This window comes from Ictalurus punctatus, chromosome 3, assembly GCF_001660625.3.
Source record: "Ictalurus punctatus breed USDA103 chromosome 3, Coco_2.0, whole genome shotgun sequence".
NCBI classification, from domain to species: domain Eukaryota; kingdom Metazoa; phylum Chordata; class Actinopteri; order Siluriformes; family Ictaluridae; genus Ictalurus; species Ictalurus punctatus.
Window position 1 is genome coordinate 19,763,494 of NC_030418.2, and position 18,030 is coordinate 19,781,523.

At 36.7% G+C, this 18,030-nt stretch overlaps 1 protein-coding gene across 2 annotated transcripts; it reads right to left on the reverse strand.

The window, feature by feature from the left end:
• Positions 1-378: 378 nt before the first annotated feature.
• pald1b (phosphatase domain containing paladin 1b) lies at positions 379-16,397 on the reverse strand. Of its 2 annotated transcripts, none has more exons than XM_017464258.3 (20): positions 15,483-16,397; positions 13,633-13,833; positions 12,241-12,343; positions 11,540-11,719; positions 10,044-10,208; positions 9,754-9,914; positions 9,585-9,660; positions 8,535-8,686; positions 8,187-8,280; positions 7,974-8,078; positions 7,757-7,852; positions 7,450-7,584; positions 7,194-7,310; positions 6,930-7,109; positions 5,564-5,761; positions 5,317-5,457; positions 5,140-5,211; positions 4,797-4,937; positions 2,286-2,441; positions 379-1,315 (listed from the first exon to the last, which is right to left on the reverse strand). In XM_017464258.3, exons 2-20 carry the CDS (start codon positions 13,818-13,820, stop codon positions 1,166-1,168), a joined length of 2,610 nt encoding a protein of 869 aa, XP_017319747.1. In that variant the 5' UTR covers positions 13,821-13,833; positions 15,483-16,397; the 3' UTR covers positions 379-1,165. The 2 variants fall into 2 exon arrangements, with proteins under 2 accessions (XP_017319747.1, XP_017319746.1); XM_017464257.3 differs by lacking the exon at positions 15,483-16,397 and adding an exon at positions 14,152-14,947.
• Positions 16,398-18,030: the final 1,633 nt, after the last annotated feature.

Below are 18,030 nucleotides of genomic sequence, written 5' to 3' on the forward strand. Positions count from 1 at the left end.
CAGGTGGAGCATAGTTAAGTGTTTACTATTGTTAAATATTATTTTAGGGTTTGTATTTTACTTGATTATGGAAAATACTCATACTTGTACTATTACTCAGCTACACTGTTTTTACCATTTACATTTTCATTTTGAACTTACAGGTAATGATTACAAATTTCAGAGAGTATGCCTTAAAGTATTTTTTATGCTGCCTCGATACCTTAATTCAGTTGATCAAACTGAGAAGCTCAGTTTTCATCCTGCTTCTACATATCAGACACTGTAATAAAAAAATAAATCATAATTGGTGTTGCCAGGTTCTAAAAATAGTATAACAATTCACTCACAGAAAACCCTATATACAGTATATTATATAAATATACATTCACCAGCCACTTAAGAGGAACACCTGTACATTTGCTCATTCATGTAATTATACAAATCCAGTCATGTGGCTACAGTGCAATTAATTAAGTCATGCAGATGCAGGTGAAGAGCTTCAGTTAACGTTCACGTCAAACATCAGAAAGGGAAAAAGTGTGATCTCAGTGACTTTGACCATGGCATAGATGTTGGTGCCAGACAGGCTGGATTGAGTATTTCAGAAACTGCTGATCTCCTGGAATTTTCATGCACAAATGTCTTTAGAGTTTACACATAAGGGTGTGAAAAATGGATAGTTGAAGATTGGAAAAACATCACATTTTATTTACTTTTTTGGTGAGCCTGTGCCCACTGTAGCTTAGGATTTCGGTTCTTGACAGGAATGGAACTCGATGTGATCATCTGCTGTTGTACCTATCCACCTCCACGTTTGCCATGTTGTGCATCAATGCCTGTGTTGGCTTAGTTTAGAAAAGGGGGTAAAACCTTTGCGTGAAATTTGACACCACAGCTGAATTTGCACAACCTCTGAAGTTTAATTCAGTTTCATATATTTAGAGATGTGAATCATCATTTCCACTTATTAATTTCACAAGCACTTTCATCCTTACACTTGAGCTGAGCAGTTAGGGGGTTAAGGGCCTTACTCAAGCGGTATCTTGGTGGTGCTGGCATTTGCCCTCTTAACGTTCTAATCAGTAGCCCAAAATTGACTGAGCCACTGCTCATCAAACCTAAAATAGTGTCCCGAATCATAAAACACCCCAATCTGAATCCTCTGTGAAAAGCTAGCATTCTGTTAGATGAGCTCTCCACGGATGGGCAGCGAGTAAGCATTATACTGTCTCCAGCGGTAGCGTAGTCTGGCCAGTGGACAACTATTGGGTGCCTCAAACTCAGGGAAGCCCAGCTGGTTGAGGAAATCGTAGATGCCGGCTCGTGCTGCCACCTGCCAAATCATTCAAAGACATGAGACATGAGATTTCTTTTCAAACATTTAATTCATATTTTAAACAGCAAAACTCAGCTGTTTTCTGATGCTGTTAATGCAACTAAAACTGTAATAATGTTCATGTCAGGGTATGTCTTAATATTTATATATAATGTAATATAATATAATATAATTTATTTATATGTTTTTACATTTTACTCCAATTAAAAATGAAATGGATGTTTACTTGCATAATTCAGGTCTAACAACAAAAAAAAATGAAAATAACATTATGCACATTCATGCCGATCATGAATAAGAGTAAAATTTTGGAACAGTTAGATAAGAGAATGTAACAGTCCCAAAATGTATATAAATATATTAGAAATAATATGGTGGTGCATCACTGAGGCTTTGGGGCTGTTTGTTTAGATGCTCATGTGAACATAGTGATAACATTACAAATTCTAGTAATTACAAAATGTGGTTGCCTCTGTCGAGAGGTTAAAATTAGACCATGGATGGACCCTTCCACAAAAAATCACTACAGACACAGGAATGGTTGCAGGACACAAAATGAATGTTTTGCAGTGGCAATCTGAGTGTCTGGATTTAAAACCTATCGAAATCCTGAGAATTGAAGTGGGCAGTTTATTACATGAGCAAACATAAGACTATAAAGGAGCTTGAAATGTTCTGTGTGGAGGAATTTGAGACATTATAGGAAGAGGATCAGTAGTGTTATTCACTAAAAAAAAATATTGTGAGGATGCCAATAATTCTGAAAGCAGTGTTTTGCAAAGAAAAACTATTTTATGAATCCCGAAACACCTAGACTACAAATGGTTATAATTATTTTAAAAAGTAAAATAAAAAGTTTTTTTTTTCCTTTTACTGTTAACAAGTATGAGTTTATTATCCCAGAGCAACAGCATGTGCATGTCAACTCTGTGTTTTGGTCTACACTGCTTATTGCATATGCTGTCACCTGGTGCATCCACAGGCTGAACGGTCGTCTCCAGGAGTCTTTCTTCTCCAGGTGGAGGTAACTGTTGAATAGGATGAAGTAAATATAGCGCTCCAAGTACTGCAGGCTTCTCAGACGTAACTGCTGCAATTCAGCATCTGATTTTGCTGTTTTGATCTGAGAAGGAAGAAGGAATGTCACATTTTTTGCTACTTGTCATTTGAAGTTATATAGAGCTGATGGCAGAACAAGGAGGACGTTGGCTCTATTCTACGCATATCTGTATGCTAGAAACTAAGGGGAAAGTATTAATACAAAAATGTACTGGATAGAAAAGTCTGTCTTTGTGAAATTTTACACAAGTGTGCCGTCGAATCATGAACGATTCGTTCATTTTGAATTAATTTTTAATATGACTCAGGAACAACGATTTGTCTGAGTGTGATTTGTCCATTTTTGACATGCATGCGCTGCAACATCTTCATAGGTTCTGTACCGGAAACGGAAATGATTAGTTCACCTCTCGAGTCGTTCGTTCTTCCAGTGCATAGACAATGCACCATACAGTACCGGAAACGGGAAGAATGAACGACTCAAACCCAAAGACTCAAGACGTGAACTAATCATTTCGTTTCCAGGGAACAGACGTGGCAAATGTGACGTGACTAAAGAAAGAAGGACTCGGATCAGGAGGTTGAGGTGAACCAACAGACTGCATAGCCTGAAGACCTAATGCTAAACTATTAATTAATCATTTCTGTTTATCATAATTCGGCCTTGGCTGCATTAGCCTATAGTTTATTTTAATATAGTTTATTAAGTACTAGATGTGTTGGGGAATTTAACATGTAACGTTGTAATTATATTCTGCTGAAATTAACGAAAATACTTGAAAAAAGATTCGTTCATTTTGCTGATCGAGATTCAAAGATCCAAATCAGTAAAATGATCCGAACGTCCCATTACTAGTGCCGACCCCATTAAAACAATCTCACAGCGACACCTAGCGGCCATAGTGAAATTGCAGTTTTAATAAATGATGTCCTTCTAGAGTTGCCGTAGTTAGTGTTGCATCAGAAACGCTGTATGGCTCAAGCACTTCAGCACGTATCCTAGCAAGTGTAGAAAAATCTGCATATTTTTTTCCCTGTCTGTTGACAGTTTGATTAATTTGTTGAGCAAGAAACTGAAACTTCTTGTATAATTTGTGTAATAAAGATTGCGTATGGTGACGATTGCTTTTATGTTTTCTTCAAATAGGCCATTAGGACTATTTGGAAAGGAAAGGAAAAGACTGAAATGAGGAAGCCGAATGAAAAGTACTGGAGTAATATTGTACACTTCAATTGAATGGTAGCCACTGGCTTGGAATCCGTTTATTAACCTTAAGACAACAAAGAAGTGAGTTTTAATGTAAACCATAAGCTTTTCTTCTTATTATTTTTTTATTTTTATTTTTTTTTAAGCTAGATGAGGTTTGATTTGCATTAGTTACCAGCGGCATGTATGGGTTTTTATAAATGTCTGTCAGCGGTAACACTTTTTTTTTTTTTTTTTTTTTTTTTTTTTTAGCACAAAATAAATAAAATGTAATAATAAATGCTGCAGCAGTTTAAGTGGTTATTGCTGTCTATTTCTTTGAGGGTTTTTTTTGTTGGTGGTGGTGTTTTGTTTTTGTTTTTACATGCTTGTCATGTCTCCTGCAGCCACTAAGAGGTGTTCTGAGCTCAAGGGAGATAAAGACGGTCCCATCAGATTACTTAAAACCTTACATGGGCTGTCATTTTGCTAAGAATTTTCTAAGAATGCCTATTAGTGAGCTGATATGGTTTGACTCCCCTCATGGAGATTGCTATTACTATTACTACTACTATTGTATCTACTCTTTCTTTAGTGCCTTGCCATGCCTCATCATCAGATGCTCTGCCCATGGACCACGCAGAGCCTGATATCTTTTGAACGCATTTCTGGCGACAAACATCAGGATCGGAAAAGCTGCAATCTGATCTACACAGTTCAGTCTAGATGGATTTCCATGTGCTGGTTTTCAGCAGGAAAACTTTGAACACTGTGACCCAGTGAGCTTTTTGGTGTATGATATAGTTACCTATAGTTCATGGCATCAGATCTTTAAATTTTATTAAAGGGTTTAATTAGAAGCAGGCAATGCTGAGTAAACAGCATAAAGTCACATTTACAGATACACTACCGCAAAAGGTCTGCGGTTCTCATCTGCCATGTTAGTCAAATGGCTCCTTTTTGTTGTCCTTGGACATATATATTGATGAAATATACCTGACTCGCTACTTCTGGAGAGTTCAGTATTTGGGTTTTTAAGGAATCACCCATAATTATTTCGGTTATTATTCACATATTAATGACAGGAAAAACCATTAATATGCACAAATCAGCTATAAAGAATGAGTTCCCATTGACTATATGAAGAAACTTGTACACATCAACAGAAATGTAACAACACTGTCTTCTTGTTGCTTAGATGAATAAGCCTGAATTAAAGGCACAAAAAGTCACCTGTTTATACGAGCATATAATGATCTCCCGTAAGTGGTAATGCATGGGAGTCATTGTCTCGCTGACGATGTCTAGGGCCATGTCCACTTCTCTTTTCATACGGTGACCATCAGGGAGCAGTCTGACCACCTGCATCACCACCTGAACATGCAAACACACCGTGTTCAATTTAAACGCTAGCACCAAAAACAAAACTGTGATGATACATTAATAGTGTCCTGGGGAGGTTTAAACAGAAAATGACCTAGATTAGAATTTTTTTTTAATTCTGCCCTGACCCACAAAGTTGCTGGAACATGTCTGAAAGTGATTCAAAGACAATAACAAGGAAAAAAAACTGTACCTCAAACTCTCCTTTTGTGTACTTTGCGTCTGGCACACTTACAATTTCGTCATCCACACAGTCAGGAAAGCCCTGAAGAAATCATTGTTATGATGTTATATCTTTGATCAGTCTGAGACTGATGATTGAGAATGATGTATTTCAATAAAAATGTTCACTCTAGACAGCATGACCTACATTGAAGTGCCAGAGAGTAAGTGTGGCGATGACCATGGCAGTTGTAGTTCGATCTTTCCCATCACTGCAGTTGAAGATAAAAGCTGAGCTGGGGTCCTCTCCAAGACTGCACTTCATGGCCTCTAATAGCTGGTCAAAAAACTAAAAGGCAGCAGTAACAGTTAATATCATTTACACCATATGTCATTTAAGTGTAATCTTTTACAGTTCTTGGCACTCAGAGGAATCCTGCGATGTGTTGTATTACCTCCTCCTTTGGAGCACAACAGTCAGTAATAGGGAGACGCTGATATGTGAGGCCTGGGTAAATGCTCTTTTGCTTGGCAAAGACTTCCTGGACAGTATGACAGCTTTTCAGCATTCTCATCTGCTTCTCTTGTTCAAGAACTACCTCAAGCCACTTCTCACACCTGAGAATATCCTCCTTTAGTGCCAGCTCCAGTGTCTGCGAAACAATATTATTTCTGCTGAATGTGGTTCGTATTTTGATTTTACTCCTTATAATCAATGAGAGAGCAGATTTGACAATAGCTCATCATAAAGCTTTTAGCATGACATCAACATGCGAAACACAGCTTACTGGTATACAGTGAATTATTTGCACCTTCCAAGAAATTCCAAAAATAATTATCTATATATAAATGAATAAAATGCAATTTGGGATATGTTTAAGCTTAATTATATGGAGATCCTGTACAGTTTCATTGTGTGTGTGTGTGTTTTTTTGTTTTTTTTTCAAACAAGTTATTTTCTAAATAGTTCATTTTTCTACAAATCACTGGTTTCCAAATGATCATCACTTCCACAATTAATTTTTGTTGAAGTCTACCCTGGAAAAAATAACAGCACAGACAATAACAGCGTCTCTAACAAGGTTGATCTTACACCATTCCTCCACAGAAAACTGTTTTATATTCTTTGTTTTATATTCCCACAGATTCAGCATTCAATTTTGGTCTCATCTGGCCAGAACACATTTTAATTGCAGTGATGCCTGGTAAAGTCCAGCGGCTGCATTTTGTGGGTTGCTTCCTTCATGCAATGTTTCTAAACAGCTTGTTGTTATGGAGGAGATGTCTAATAATTTATTTTGAAACTTGACAACCCCAAGGATCTTTCCCCTCATTCACCATCCTTTTCACCTTCCTTTTCACATGGCACATTTGTCTTCTCCAAGTCAATGTTTAACTGTTCCAGACTTTTAAAACTTAATCGCTTATGTATTCGTAAATTCATTATCTGATTTGTCCGTGTCAACAACTACCTAGATAGTTTGTGCAGAAAACGCTAACTAATTTTGACATACATGTTGAAAATACCACTATTTATATTTAAAAAAGGACATTTTCGTGAGAATATTCTTGGTTAGAAGAAAGGTAAGTATTTCCTCTAGTTGTGTACAGTTTGAGTCATTATATTTAATGTTTATCTTAATTTAAAAAATGTTTTCTTGAAGGGTGCCAATAATTCTGAAGTTATATCCATCTTCATGTATTCTAAGGCAAAACTCTTAGATCAGTTCAGATAATTGAATCTGAAAGTGTTTAAAGAGCTGCAGTGTTGAAGAGATGAAACTATATGTTAAATATGTAGACACCAAGTACTGGAAGTACCTCATGTTGTTGTGGGTTCTGCACATACACTTGGATTGGTTGCTCCAGACAGCCTGGTTCTCGAGAGGTGAACATCTGCCCATTACCTTCCAGAATCAGTTCCTCTTGCAGATTCACCCATACTATGCTGGAATGCCTCCGTCGCTCATCCGTGAGGTAAGATAACACAATAGAAACAGCCTGAAATAGGATTTAGTTTATTCTTATCCTTTCACTCAACATAGAATTACAACAGGACTATAAATGCAAGAAACCAGACTTTACCTCAGAGCTTGGCTGGGCCATGCCATACACAGTTGTCTTAAGAACTCGTCTGAAGTTGGCCACCCTCATTTCCTTGGCTGTACCAAGTACGTCTGGTACCAAAAACTCACTGGCCACCTTACAAACAAATCAATTATCTTTAGTGAGCAGTGTGTTTCTGAGGTAAATGTGTTGAGCTTTACATTCCAAGGCACATAAAATATCGACAGAACTCTCTTCTAATATACTGTATAAGAATGAGCACAAGAAACCTTACCAGTATCCTGGTTCCATCAGTGACAAGGCTGGCTGGTGCTAAGAGCTCAGAACGGTTCATACTGCCAAGCAGCCTGTAGATCCATGCATTCACACACAGCCACTGACTGAAACTCTGGCCAAACATCTGAGGATACTAGATGCCAATGATAGAGAAAGACCGATCACACAAAATCTATAATGAAAAAAATGTGAAAATGTATACAGAGAAAGACAACGAGGACTGAGATAGATTCAGAAAAGCAAAGAAAGATAAAGAAATACTGTGTAGATCATGCATTCCTTAATAATAATGCATGTTACAGTACCTGATCGTGAAGATAAGCATTGAACACTATTAAGTAGAAGTAAGACTCAAGACTCTGAAGGGTTCTTTGCAAGAAATAGGCCTTTGTACTGCTACCCTATAATAATAATAATAATGAAAAAGAAACACGCAATGCATTTATCACATGCCTCTTTCATAAACCTTATTCACATACATACAAATATGCTAAAAACAGTTAAAGTAAAAAATATACTCACTTGTATCTGATAATCCTCACAAATTGCTTCCATTTTTCTTTTATTTTCATATATTGCATCTTTGATGTTATGCATTTCTGAACACATTTCAATAGAGTTATTGACCTACAGTGAAAGAGCACAAAACATTTTTCACACTGCTGCAAACGTACTAGACGCAAAAGGACTACAATGTCATTAGGTACAGTGCTATCTGCAACTGTGAGAACTAACCTCATCAAGCACTTGTTGACCTTTAGGGAGACGACTGATCAGATTCTGAATGACTTGAAACTCTGGCTGTTGCTTGACCAGTGTGTCCTCTTCCCTTGACAATGAGACAAACATTTAACAATTTAACTCCACAAATGAATTCTTTTCACTGACTCTCTTTTTGGAAAAATGTGTGTATACAAGACTATCATATCAAACCCAGTGAATTGAAAGAGCTTTTGCATGAAGAAAAAAATCATTTGTGTTTTACTGATTAATATTTTTCCACATTAATGTTTCAGCTAAAGGCAGAGCAAATGGTAGAGGTAACACTGACCACCATTGCTGTATTGCTAGAAATACCCTCACCTGGTGTTGTACTGCACCCCATGTAGATGGTGAAAGACTAGTGCACCGAGGATAAGGCCGAGGTTGGTTCGTCCCACCCCCACCTGGCAGCTAAACAGCAGTGCAGGCAGAGGCCTGGAGCGATCACGCAATACTGACAAGCTAGGGCTTTTCTGTGTAGGAGAGGATGTCATCATATACATGGAGTGTTATTAGTTTGTGTGTGTGACATTCACTGTATGTAGGTCAGCATTAATAAACAGTATTGAAAATGACTTCTGTAGCTTAATCTACATAAACGCATTTTATGGTACATCCTTGGTAGTAATAATATTTTTTAAACTATTCCATTCCTTAGCTGTGTACCTTAAGCTTTTAAATGAGTAATTACCAATAAATCCTCGGTTAATGATTGTTGAGGCAAAAAATGCTTGATTTTGCTGTCTTTTTTTTTTTTTTTAAACCAATTTGTGGAGTTGGTTGTGCTTTTTTTGTGGAAAACTACTTGAATTGGTGAAATTGCAATTTCACAATACCGTCTTTCACAGTGATTTTTTTTTGGTAAATGAGACCTTTTAGCTGTGTCCATGTTTGACGCATATGAATTAAAGGGGGCTTTGGCTGAATGCGTGGAGTGATGATGTCACATGGTGTGTCAAATCTGTTGTGTCACATCTGTGGTAATTTTGAAAAATTGCAAGCTCCTGCAAATATTGTGGAGTTTCCTTGATTTTGTGTTTATTTCTGTAACTGCAAAACCGCAAACTCCTGGAGGGACTGCTAAACTGAATATAGATTTAGTAAAAAGGAATCCAGCTGTATGCACCAGATAAATCAGATATTAGCCACCAATTTAATGACATCAAATGCTTAATTATGACAGAACTGAAGTTCTTTCATGGGGTTCAAAACCTGCTGTCTCAGTATTAAATCTCAATTTCTTTTCTGTTGTTGTAACAGTTGTAACTGTGAAAAACCTTGGTCTTGGCAAGCCACAATAACCCCATAAAAGGGAAGTTAACAATATTTAAAAAGTGATAGTAGCACAGTAGTCATGAAATATGATCTTACCCTAAGCACATTTACAAATGCATCAAAATCCTCCTCCTCTGGTGCCCCCTCCATAGGAAGCAGGAGTCTGTAATATCTTCAAGAGAAATTCACTGGGCACTTAAAATTAAGAAATGTGATATACAGCAAATCAAATATTGCCTCGACCACAAAATGAACTACACATTACCTGTAAGAAGACCAATTAAACTGTGGTCTTTTGTAAACCTCCTCAGTTACATGTATGTCCTCCTCAGACACAATCCTAACATGTTGCGGCTCATCTTTAAAGTTTTCAATGTCATTATAAACATAGAAGATGTTCTCACAGAGTTTAGCAAAGTCACACAGCTGGGGAAAAGTAAATAAAAAAACAAGAAGCACATGATCAGTACCATACGGGATAAATACGGTGAATCTAGTCTAATATAAGGAACTTGAGCTACATTTACACATCAAACAGGCTAGTGTATAACCTACCTCTTTTCTGATGGTGAGCTCCAGCTGCTCTGCTCTGGCCACCCTTCTCAGGTCATGTAGGTTCTCATGGAGGTTCTCTTTCCTTCTGGGAGTGTATGGAATAAAGTCTTTATCCAGACGCAGGAAAACAACAGGCTCTTCCCGCACACAGATGAATATCAGTTCCTGTACATATAAAAATATATATTAAGGTGGATAAATTCTTCACAATGCAGTTGAGTAGCTAAAGTGCTAATGATAGTGTACTATATAAACAATATATGGGAATCACAGGTCTATGTTATTGAAGTATACTGTATATCTGTGTGGGTTATCTGTTTCATCTGCTGGTCTGTACTTCTGTAAAATACTCAGTCTCATCTCATAAGTGAGAGCATCAAAAGACTTTTCCAAAATCATGCTGACAAGATTAGTACTGTTTGCCAGATAAGATGCTAGCTTACTAACTCACTTTCACTGTAGAAGGTAGTGACAGCTAGCTAGACCTATAAATAAACAACAAAAAATTTTGCTTAATATTTTCAATTTATTTACATTATTTACCATTACAATTTACAACAATAATATAACAAGCTATACTAGCTGTGTAAAACATTATGGAATAAGTTTCCGGACGACTACTGCAGATCCAAGCACACTGTCTGTCTGACTAGCGCTGAAATGTTCAAATTTGAGATGTCAGTCATGTTAAACAACATTTCAATTATTGGGAGTTGGTTACGAGGTTCCAACCCCTTTGAGAGATCTCCCAATCTTCATATGGAGAAGTCGTGCATCAGGGCCAGACAAGCAAAGTGTGCACTGTCCAATAAATGTAGAGAAGCCATGCGTCCGGGTGTGACCAAAAATGATGTATTAAAAGCCTGTTGTCCAATTAGCATTGATCTTTTTTATGCAGGATATGCTGTCTACCAAACATGGTTTGTGTTGAATGTACAAACAGCAAGATATTGTGATAAGTGAGACATTTTCAAATTTTATTTGCTTAAATAGTCTATTTCACCATGAGTGATGAATAATATTGATACATTTCTACATTTAATTTAGAAAAACTTCACTGCTGCATGTTAATGATTTTTTTTTTTAGGTGAAGCCAGGCTGCCTATATAGTCTTAAAGCAATCGCCTCTGATTACTATACAACCCCTTTGTCTGAACTTCAACACACACACACACACACACACACACACACACACACACACACACACACACCCCTCAAAAAATTTGAGTATCGTGGAAAGTTCATTTTTTTTCTGTAATTTAATTTGAAAAAGTGGAGCTTTCATATATTCTAGGTTCATTACACAAAGTGAAATACTTCAAGCCTTTTTTTGTTTTAATGTTGATGATTACGACTTACAGCTCATGGAAATCAAAAATCTAGTATCTCAAATTATTAGAATAAAGAATTTATAATACAGAAATGTAATATATATGTATTATATCCTTAACACAACTGAAATAGGAGGTTTTTCCTATTGCACAATAATGACTGACCTCATAAGCTTCATTCTCTAGCCTCTGGAGGACCTGTTTGAAGCCGTTCAGGCTGGCCTGGCCCATTCCAAACAGAGGGTAGTTTTCCTTAGCTTTCCGGAAGTTAGGGGCCCCGTAGCTTCCTGTAGTGTTTAAGACATCTGCTCTACTATTCACATCCTGCACCATAAAAAACTCCCCCTGGGCAATAAAAAGCATATAAATATTGTGAGAGTGATAGTCACTCGTGATTTTAGTTAAAGTATGACCCCTCATATCCCCTAAAATAAATCTTTCAGTCTTTCAATCTTTTAATCTTTCAATCTGGTCAAGGAATTCTGGATGTAAGTCTTTGAAAAATATTAAAGGTCAAGAGAAATATGACAGGAATGATATTAAAAATCTAATTTCAAATAAAATGTCACGTTCCATAGAAATAAAAGACTAAATATTTGTAGGTTGTACTGACTTTCCTTTCATAGTGTTTCTCAATGCTGAGATAAAAAATTATGTAATAATAAAATATATAATAATTTGATGGTGGGTGTTTATTTAAATATTTCTGCCTAAAGGTTCTGACAATAAAGGCTTCCCCTTCAGGAGCAAGCTGTTTTTCAACAGTTAACAGTTGAACAATTTCACCATTAAATCACTATGAGATGAAAAGATCTACCCAAGTTTTCATAATATTGGTAAATCAGTTTCAAAAAGAGAATACTTACCAACACTAGGTAATGCTCGGGCAGTGTATCAGATATTTTTCCCACAGTGTAGTTAGCTGAGAGGATACTATCATGAATTTGAAACTCTTCCCGGCAGTTATACCTGCTCAAAGAGACAGCACTTAGTTTCTTCTCAAAACGTTTCGGCATAATCTAAACCTCTGGTTGATTTCACGGTTGACTGAAGTGATATTTGAGTCCCACTGATATTACATTTACAAATATTTATGTAAATTAAAGATAAAAGACACTATAAACATAGGTGACGTGGACTTTGAAATGAATCCATTTAACATGGCACATTTGAAACATTCTTTACAATGAGCTATCATCAATTATAGGTTATGAAATATTTGGAATAAGTCACATGTTCACCAAGAAGTTGCATTATAAAAATGTACCACAGATCATGGGAAGAAGAAAAATAAGACATATTATTATTAAAATAAGAGATATTGACTAATGACATCACTTTGAACCCTGATCACCCAAATTGCAAACTGAAGTAAATCAATATAATGTTTTAATGTTCTCGTGATAAAAGCAAGGAATGCCACGTAACCACATTTTGAGTATTTTCTTTTCTGAAACGCAACACTGACTATGTTTACATGCACATCAATATTCCAATATTAATCAGAATTTGGCAATATTCTAATTAGTACCAAGTCATGTAAACGCCACAACCCGATTGTCTGATTCAAATTAAGACAATATTCTGATTCCCCAAATGCTGATTCTCACCCTGGAATATGCCCATTTTTAATCTGTTGCATGTAAACACCTTATTCAGAAAATCCACTGAAAGCAGATACATGTGCATGCTCAGTCTACAAAGAATTGTGGGTGCTAACAGATGCTTAGCTGTAGGCTAGGTATTTAGGAATGGCAACTCAGGCATAGGTACAACAACCATGTATACAGGAATATTCTGATGCCTGTATGCATATAAACATCGTATTTGGAATGTGGTTGCAACCCGAATATAGACCTTAAACAGAATTTGATGTGCATGTAAATGTAGTCGCTGTTACTCATTTAATACTAAAACGCAACCACTGTCAGTAAAGAAACCTTGTAAGAAACACATTGTTACCATGCAAGTTAACACTTTTTTATGATAATATAAATCATTTAAAATAAAAGATTTAAAATCTTTGATTTTAAAAAATACATTTTAATTTTTAAGAGTTACAACAGGTAAAAGGTACCCTAACCATGGAATCACCCTTCTATTGTTAATTACATACATACATCACATTACACTGTAACAGCATGTTGATTTAAGGCAAACTAAATAGAAGAAAATGCACAACACATTATGAGAGCGTATGATATCAAGCACAGGATTAAGACATCACATTGGACAATCAGTTTGGTATTAGTGCTTACGTGATGACAACCGGGGCCACCTTGTTTGTGATAATGGACTTGGCCTTGCTGTTGGGAATGTTCAGTGCCTGCGAAGAGCTGCTGCTCATGGAGCGCTTGTCTTCAGCTATGTCACCAACTTGGTGATCGATGTGGTGTGTAGGAGTCACTGATGCAGGCTGAGACCCTGCACTAGCAGTAGTGCCCATAATCTTCACAGAGCTGTAATCAGACCACACACCAAAAGATTTTCACAGGAGAGACAGCAATACACAATTGCAAGGACAAATCAAGTGAATTTTGAGCTACTGTGTTTGTTTGTTTTTTTTTTTAAAAAGAAAAAAAAAAAGACATGATATTACAATACAACCTAATTAATGCACAAGGACACATTCAAACAAGACAGACTCCACTTACTAGAGTGGACTTGCATACATGAACAAGACAGTTGGGTACATTTAAAAAAAAAAAAAAAAAAAAAACTATATTGCATTTTCTATGATATTCGAACTGTCATTTAATATTAAAAGAATGTCTCACGATCTCACAGCTGTGCCGATATCCCTTGCTTTTTGCTTCTTCATTTCAGACCACTTCAAGCTTTTTTAATGAAACAAACCAACAAACAAAGCAACAAAGTTTCTGAGCTGCTAGCTGTATCTTCTTAGCATAACAAGCCCTGTTTTCCAAAGCACAAACACAAAAGCCACCTAGACATTTGCTACTCTTTAGTCATGTAGCTTCTGGTTCTTTTCTTACAGTGCCAGAGTTGAAGTAGGAGCTCCCAAGGGGGCAGCAGGGAAGTACTGTACATCTGGCAGCCAGACAGCTCTGTGGGCGGTTCCAGACATTCACAGGACAACCCCCTTTCATGGAGCAGGCCCAAAACACTCACAACTACTAAGTACCAAAACCAAGAAAGAGAATGAGATACAAACTAGAGCCTTTATTATTATTTCTACAGAAGTCTAATTTATGCATCAGCTGAGGTTTCAGGAATACAGTAGAGTATATCTGTAGAGTGATCAGTAGTGTGATTTTCTACACACATTTAATTTAATAAATACATAAAATAAAGCATCCTAGTGCATGTTTTTATTCTTTCATATTAGTACAGTATAACTGACTGGTCTACTCGAGGTTTGGACACTTTCCCAGACATCAGGAATGTTTATGTCTTTTCCGAAGACTTGATTGAAATTCCATTTGTGCTGCAATAGATCAGACAAAAAAAGCAAGGAGGAAAATCTCTAAATATGGCCAGAAAAAAAATCTCAGGATGCCTTTGTGTGATGTCACACAGATAGGAGGAAGGATATGAGCACCAAAGAGCCTTAGTGGAGAGGAGGAAGTGCTAAAGTACTGGGGGTACTAATGATTGATATATCCTTATTTTAAAGTTCATGAAGAAAAACGTGGATTATTATCAAGTCCCAGTGCTCATCCAAAACCACTTTAAAAAAACAAACAAAAAACAGTTCTGACACACCTCAAAGTTACAAACATACACTTCTGTGTATACATCCAGTTGTGTATATACAGTATGTGTCTTTCTCATAAGCCAGCACAGCCAATAACAGAGCATTACACCACCCACAGACAGCCACATGTTAGTGTGCTTATTTCTTTACTTAGATAACAAGGCTTAGCGCACTGATGCTACAAAAAACTGGACTATTTAACTCCATAGAATTATTACTTGAAAAACTATATTTGAGATATAAGCAAGGATTTCGCTTTTATGTGGCCATGAAAGCCAAGCAAAAAAAGCTCAAAGCACAGTTTGGAAAGTTTTTTTTTCTCCTTAGGACAATCAGAATAGTCTAGTCATTGTGGAAGGAAAAGTAAATATTGTATAACAGATTCCTTACCTAATTACTTCTTCGCTTATATGACCATGAGATTTTCAGTGTTCACGTGTAGAGGAGAATGAAGCATAGAAAAAAAAAAAATTCTCTAAGTTGTCTTGCATCTTGAATCCCCCAGAACTAAGCTCTCTGTATGAATCCTTTCTCACTTGATCTTGGTCATGTGGTCAGGCCTGAATGCAGGACTAAAGCAGCAAGGCAGAGGCTAGTTTACACAGAGAGAACAAGGGAGGTGGGCAAGTACTTATCCTCACCACCTCTTCAACTCACACAGGGTGAGGATATGAGATGAGGATGTGGGGGAGGACTCTTGTCTCATACACTCACCAATCAGCAATTCCATCTCCTGGCAACGTAGCACCTACACTTTAACGTGGGAACAACGAGGATGAGGAGGATTTACAGTAAAAGCAAAAGCATTAGTGAGTCAACAAGACCTTGCACGAAGAGTCTTCTGTACCAAAGAAAAGGAGGTCATCAGCACTCTTCTACACTTCTCACTAATCAGATTTTATTACCATACAGAAGAAGGATATGGCATTTAGCATTTCACAATATCCTGCAATACTCACATAACCAACCACAAAACTGATGTTTTGACCGCATTCTCAAGTATGAATAGTGACTAAAATAATCTGTACTCAATGTCCTTTAATTAGTGAATGCAAATGTGGATTAGTAAACGGGAATGGAAAATTCCACTAGTGTCACTTTTGTATTCAGGGACAAACAGCTTTAGTTTTCAGTGCCAGTTTCTTTCAGTGTTTTTAGTCTCAGTTAAATAAAGTCTTTTTAAGAGGTGGCGCCTTTCACAGTGCTGATAAAGAACACCCTCGGCTGGAAGGCCTGCTTGTCCGCCGTGGACAGTGTTGCCATGGGTTTCCAAGCAACTGAGCACATCTCAAGAATCATTTATACACTGTAGTTTCAACAAGATTAATTGCCTGAAAAGTAGGAAAGAAAAGGTTTAAACACTCCTTTTAAAGTCTCTTTTTTTGGTCTCGTTGTGAGTGAAATTTTTTGGTGATGTATCCCAAATATTCTGAGATTTAACCCTCCTAGTATGATGAAAAAAAGTTTATGTTATGGGTCAAGATGACTTCCACAGTTTAAATACACACAAAAAACAAAGACCAGCTTAAAACAGTTAACATTTATTATGGCTTGTACGAGGCCACAAAAATAAATTTTTTGCGTACAAGTTCATGACCCTAAATGAGGAAAAGTCAAAGAATTTCAAAGAGAAAAATTTAGATTAACCAGTATTTCAGACATCTCAAATGTGGAAATGGGTCAAATTGACCCATAACATAATGGCAGGGTTAAAATGGTATTTAAAGCACTCTTGTGGCAGATCAGATCTACCAAAATGAAAAATAAATAGAATTATGAAAAAAAAGACAATTCTGATATCAATAAATGAAATCACAAAACAATGGTGTTTATGTGCAAGTTCTTTTGACTATATGAAGGACTTTAATAATCTTTTTTTATAGCATTTCATAGCATAGTACATATCAAAGTATTTCAGGTAATTATTTGTCTACTGTATGCATTTACTCATTTGTTATACATTTTCATTCATTAACTCTTGCATTTTTCCTGTCCTTGTGATATAGGGCGGTCAATCAAACGTCAGAGTATTCCCATTGGTTGGTTGATAATACCCCATAGATTGACTGCACATAGGTTTGCATCATCACTATACACGTAAAGTGTGCTACATAGAAATAACTGAATAAAGGCAACATACAGCCCAAGATTCAAGACTATGAGCCGGATTGCTGAACTGGAAGACTAAACGTGGGATTATTTATACCTCTAAAAATCACAGTGAGTTTTAGAAATTTTGTTGCACACACTGATACTCTGGCTCAATAAATGATTAACCTATTTTTAAAAAACTGAGAAAAAACAATATTTAAACTGTGATTCAACTATTAATATATTTGTATTGTAAAAGAAGTTTGCAATTACATAAAATATTGACCATCAGCCACCTAGGGGACCCTCCATACACAGTAAAATCCCTAGTGTTGAATTAACACCCAGAGTGCTCGAGTCCAATGGACTTTATATAAGCACTGTAGGGTGTAAATTCAACACTCTGGGTGTTAAATCAACACTGGCGATTTTGCTGTGTACATACATTATATGGCCAAAGAATGTGGACACCTGACCATCACACCCAAATGTGGTCCTTCTCACAAATTGTTGTCACAATGTTGGAAGCACACAATTGCATAGATGTCGTTGTATCCTGTAGCATTAAGACTTCCCTTCACTAGAACTAAAGGGCGAAAACCTGTTCCAGCATCACAATGCACCTGTGCACAAAGCAAGCTCCATGAAGACAAGGTTAAATCTGTAATGGGATGTTCAAAAACCACATAGGTGTGTGTCAGTTGTACAAATACGTCTGGCCATATAGTATACCATGCATCATAAGGTTCATATGCAGAATTTAGACATCAGTTAGAACCGATTCATAGAACCATAGAAAACCATCATACCATCCCCACACCCGTTCTGCCATCTAGTGGTCACGTAA

Bases quoted from the DNA above. Each gene is read 5' to 3' on its own strand.
- pald1b (XM_017464257.3), bottom strand. From the start codon at position 14,195: ATGAAGAAGCAAAAAGCAAGGGATATCGGCACAGCTGTGAGATC. The intron at 13,834-14,151 runs GTGAGACATTCT...GTCTGATTACAG, and splicing joins ATCGGCACAGCTGTGAGATC to CTCTGTGAAGATTATGGGCA. The intron at 7,110-7,193 runs GTAAAGTCTGGT...ATCCTATTTCAG, and splicing joins TGGCCCAGCCAAGCTCTGAG to GCTGTTTCTATTGTGTTATC.